The sequence below is a fragment of the Solanum tuberosum genome, unplaced genomic scaffold, assembly GCF_000226075.1.
Source record: "Solanum tuberosum cultivar DM 1-3 516 R44 unplaced genomic scaffold, SolTub_3.0 scf00063, whole genome shotgun sequence".
Taxonomy (NCBI): Eukaryota; Viridiplantae; Streptophyta; class Magnoliopsida; order Solanales; family Solanaceae; genus Solanum; species Solanum tuberosum.
The window spans coordinates 1,769,658-1,773,997 of record NW_006238988.1 but is presented as its reverse complement, the minus strand read 5'-3'; the positions used below and the strand labels follow the sequence as shown (position 1 = coordinate 1,773,997).

Below are 4,340 nucleotides of genomic sequence, written 5' to 3'. Positions count from 1 at the left end.
CAGGGGAAGGGATTAACATGTTTGCTCAAAATACAAAAATCATGGCAGATAACAGACTTAGGAGAAAAGCCATGTAGAATAAGACACCCACAAAAATGGTCACGACCTAGAACATTCGAGCGAACCCACCAAAATGATATGGATACTATCGCTAACATAATACACCGATGAGTATAAACTGAACATAAAATGGTACAATGAGAAATATTTCAGCAAGAGGGAGGAAAGCATAAATCAGACGAGAGCTCTCATTTGTAAACGAAAGACGAACTAAAAGAGTTAGAATCAAAAGGATTTTACCTTTTCTGAAGCAGCAAACAAGGACAGCACGAGCAGGACGACGACCCTCACCACGCAAAATTCGAACACGAACAACCAAACAACAATCTGGGCAGAACTTAAACCCGAATATCGAAACTATAATCTCCTCTGCTCACGAAGTGTATTTAAAGTATTTTGCTCAAGTTTTCCTTAGTATTTTTGCTCAATAAAATCTTCAACCCCCTTTTTGATTCTCCCAAAAAAAAAATCCCTCCTACACCATGAATAGAGGGGGAATATAAATAAGAGGAAATAGGGCACGATTTTGGGGGGAATTCGGGTGAAATTAGGGTGAATTCGAAATTCAAAACCCAAAATTTCTTGCACCATTTGGGATAAACATCTTTTTTTCCTGAAATTTGACCCGTTCCGGAAGAGGAAAGGGGACAGACGCGTGCCTGCTTTGTGTTGTTGCGTGTGTCGGCGTATTTGGACTGCTACTGTACGTTTCTCTGGGTTTGCTAGTTCTGTTTGCTGCGTTGTTGCTGAAGAAAAAGAAGAAGAAGAAACGTGGGTCTGGGGTCGGGTCTGGAAAAGGGCTGTGGGAAAATGGGCTGGAAATTAAGAGAATGGACTGCTGAAATGTTGAATTGGAAATTAGAAATGGCCCAAAATTTGGTCCTTTGAATCTAAGAATTTTGCCAAATCGGGTTTAATTAGAAAATTCGGCCAAAGCTAAATGAGATGAATTTAAACAAGATTAATTAACAAGCTTCTTAAATTTAACAAAATAAAAATAATTAACTTAATCAAACTAATTAATTCAAAACATAACTATAATTCAAACTAAGTTAAATTAGTAAAGTGTTTAGCGTTAAAAATGAATGAAACCTTTTCAAGATAGTTTCCAAGTATTTGTAAAATATATTAGTTACATACGTAACAATATAAAACATATTTATTATTTAAAATGTTTAAAATATTATAAAAGTGAATAAAATTCTTAAAAATATCTTGAAACATATTTTGAATTTTTATAAAATTAATTATTTCAAATCGTTTGAAATTAAATAAGCTCGAAAATTAATTCTTATCGGGGAGGGTCAAAATCGGGTGTCAACATCACCAAGGGAGGAGGGATAAAAACCAATTGTTTGATGGAAATTTACTTTTGTCATACCAAACATAATATAATCTAATAATAGTTTTCCTTACTAATTCTCATATTCCCCAAAATGGCAGCTCTTCTTTTGAGATTTTAAAGTCTACTCCATTCAGTAAAGGTAGATAAATCAAATCTTCAAGTGCATTGATAGATAATTTTTGGAGAAAAATAAAAAACCAGTAAAAGAAATAAATAAAATAAATAGAATATTTTGTAAATGCTTTAAGTCTTTCATGAGGAATTGTGCAGTTGAAGTAGGAATAACAGTTAAATTTGACAAGATTCAAATATGAATTAATGTGAAGATTTGGTAGTTAGGAAGATAATTCTTCTTTGGTACAAAAGTCAAGATAGCAACTTTGTAGGTGAAATTTATGTAAATCATAAAATGGTTTCACAAGGTAAACCTTGACATTTTGACACATTGTGATGTCATGGATGACATCAATAGGAAGAATTCACTCCTATAAATAGGTAGCTCCTAATTCATTTGTAACACTCCTCTCACTTGCCTTCTCATCTTCAAAGGCATTTGTTCTTCTTTCTTTCTTGTAGTATTTCACTTGTACTCTTTCAGAGTGAAATAAATATTAGTTGGTTGTGTCCGAGAAGTAGGCAAAAATACAAAAAATTTCCTAACCTCATAAATTTCTGGTGTACCTTTTATTGTTGTCTCATTTACTATTTATTAGCTACCTTTAGATATAACAATTGTGATTTCATCACTTTCTATATATTCTGCTTCCGCAAAAATAGGTATCATAGCCAAGGTATTATCTAATTATGCTCTGTGGTTGCAGCACAGTCTGAACTTCCACGTCAAAAAAAGATTTACTTTGGTGCTTGCATTGTTAGCTAGTAAATAGTATTTTGTAGCAAAAATGGGAGACAATAAAAATGACGAGTCCACATCGAATGTCAAAAATACGTCATCATTGGCATCTTCGCTTATGACAAGAATTGTGTCAAATGCGAAATTTGCAGTTGAAATTTTTGACGGGTTAGGACATTTCAAATGTGGCAAGGCGAGGTCCTTGATGTCCTTTTTCAACAAGGGCTAGATATTGCCATAGAAGAAAAGAAACTAGATAGTGTAGGAGAAGAAGATTGGAAGACTATCAACTGTGTTGCTTGCGGTACCATTCGATCTTACCTTGCAAGAGAGCAAAAGTATCCATACACAAAAGAAACATCTGCAAATAAATTGTGGAATTCATTGGAGGGGAAATTCTTAAAGAAAAACAGTCAAAATAAACTTTACATGAAAAGAAGACTGTTACGCTTCACTTATATTCCTGGTAGCACAATGAATGATCATATCACCAGCTTTAATAAGTTGGCAACATATTTGCGGAATATGGACGTGACTTTTATGGATGGAGATATGGCCTTAATGTTGTTAAGTTCACTTTCCGATGAGTTCGAGCATCTTGAAACTACTCTACTGCATGGGAATGATGAAGTATCTCTCAAAGAAGTTTGTTCTGCCTTATATAGTTATGAACAAAGAATGAGATAAAAACAAAAAGACGAAGAAGCAGAAGCACTGATTGTGAGAGGTTGTTCTCAAAATCATATGAGAACGAAGAACGTGAGATCCAAGTCAAGATCCAGACTTAGCAAAGATGAATGTGCCTTTTGTCGAGAAAAAGGGCACTGGAAGAAAGACTGGCCAAAGTTGAAAAGCAAGGCCAAACCAAATAATGGGAAGGCTGCCATGGATTCAAATGTGGCTGATTGTGATGACTCAGATTACTCACTAGTTACAATAGATCCATCCAAATCATCTGATGTATGGTTGATGGACTCAACTTGTAGCTATCATATCTGTCCCAATCGGGACTAGTTTGTTGATTTACAAGAAGTAGAATGTGGAGTTATTCACACCGTAAACAATAATCCTCTTACCGCATATGGTGTTGGTTCAATTCGATTAAGGAATCATGATGGATTGATCAAAAAATTAACAAATGTTCGATACGTACCGAATTTGAAGAAAAATCTCATTTCTGTAGGAGCCCTAGAGTAAAAGGGATTCAAAGTCATTGCAGATAATGGGGTAATGAGAATATGCTCCGGTGCACTGGTGGTAATGAAGGCAATTCGAAGAAATAATAGCATGTACCACTATCAAGGTAGTAAGTTATTGGGACAGCGACAAGAACATCCAATGACGAAAAGGAGGCAGAAATGACCAGGCTGTGGCATATGCGCTTGGGACATGCTAGAGGAAACTCCTTGAAAACTTTATCAGATCAAGGATTGTTAAAAGGAGTAAAAACTTGCAACTTGAAGTTTTGTGAGCATTGTGTCAAGGGAAAACAAACAAGGGTTAAATTTAGAACAATTATCCATAATACTAAAGGTATTTTGGATTATGTTCATTCAGATGTTTGGGGTGCTTCCAAAAAACCTTCATTAGGTGGGAAACACTATTTTGTAACCTTTGTTGATGACTTTCCCCAAAGACTATGGGTGTATACGATGAAAATTAAAGATGAAGTGTTGAGAATTTTTCTCAAATGGAAGGCGATGATAGAGACTCAAACTGGCAGAAAGATCAAGTGTATTCACACAGACAATGGTGGAGAATACAAAAACGATCTTTTTCAGAAAATTTGTGAAGAAAATGGCATCGTCAGACATTTCACCGTCAGAAATACACCACAACAGAATGGAGTGACAGAACGCATGAACCAAACTTTGCTGGAGAAGGTTCGGTGTATGTTGTCCAATGTTGGCTTGGGCAAAGAATTTTGGGATGAGGCAATAACATATGCATGCCACCTCATTAATCGTCTACCATCTGCTGCTATAGCTGGGAAGACACCATTCCATCTGCTGCTATAGCTGGGAAGACACCATTAGAAAAATGGTATGGAAAACCCGCTGAAGATTATGGTTCTTTACATGT

At 35.5% G+C, this 4,340-nt stretch overlaps 1 protein-coding gene across 1 annotated transcript; it reads left to right on the top strand.

The window, feature by feature from the left end:
- Positions 1 to 2,441: 2,441 nt before the first annotated feature.
- On the top strand, positions 2,442 to 3,272 carry LOC107060176 (uncharacterized). Its single transcript, XM_015307751.1, has 2 exons — positions 2,442 to 2,903; positions 3,015 to 3,272. The coding sequence occupies exons 1-2, from the start codon at positions 2,442 to 2,444 to the stop codon at positions 3,270 to 3,272; spliced, it is 720 nt and encodes a 239-aa protein (XP_015163237.1).
- Positions 3,273 to 4,340: the final 1,068 nt, after the last annotated feature.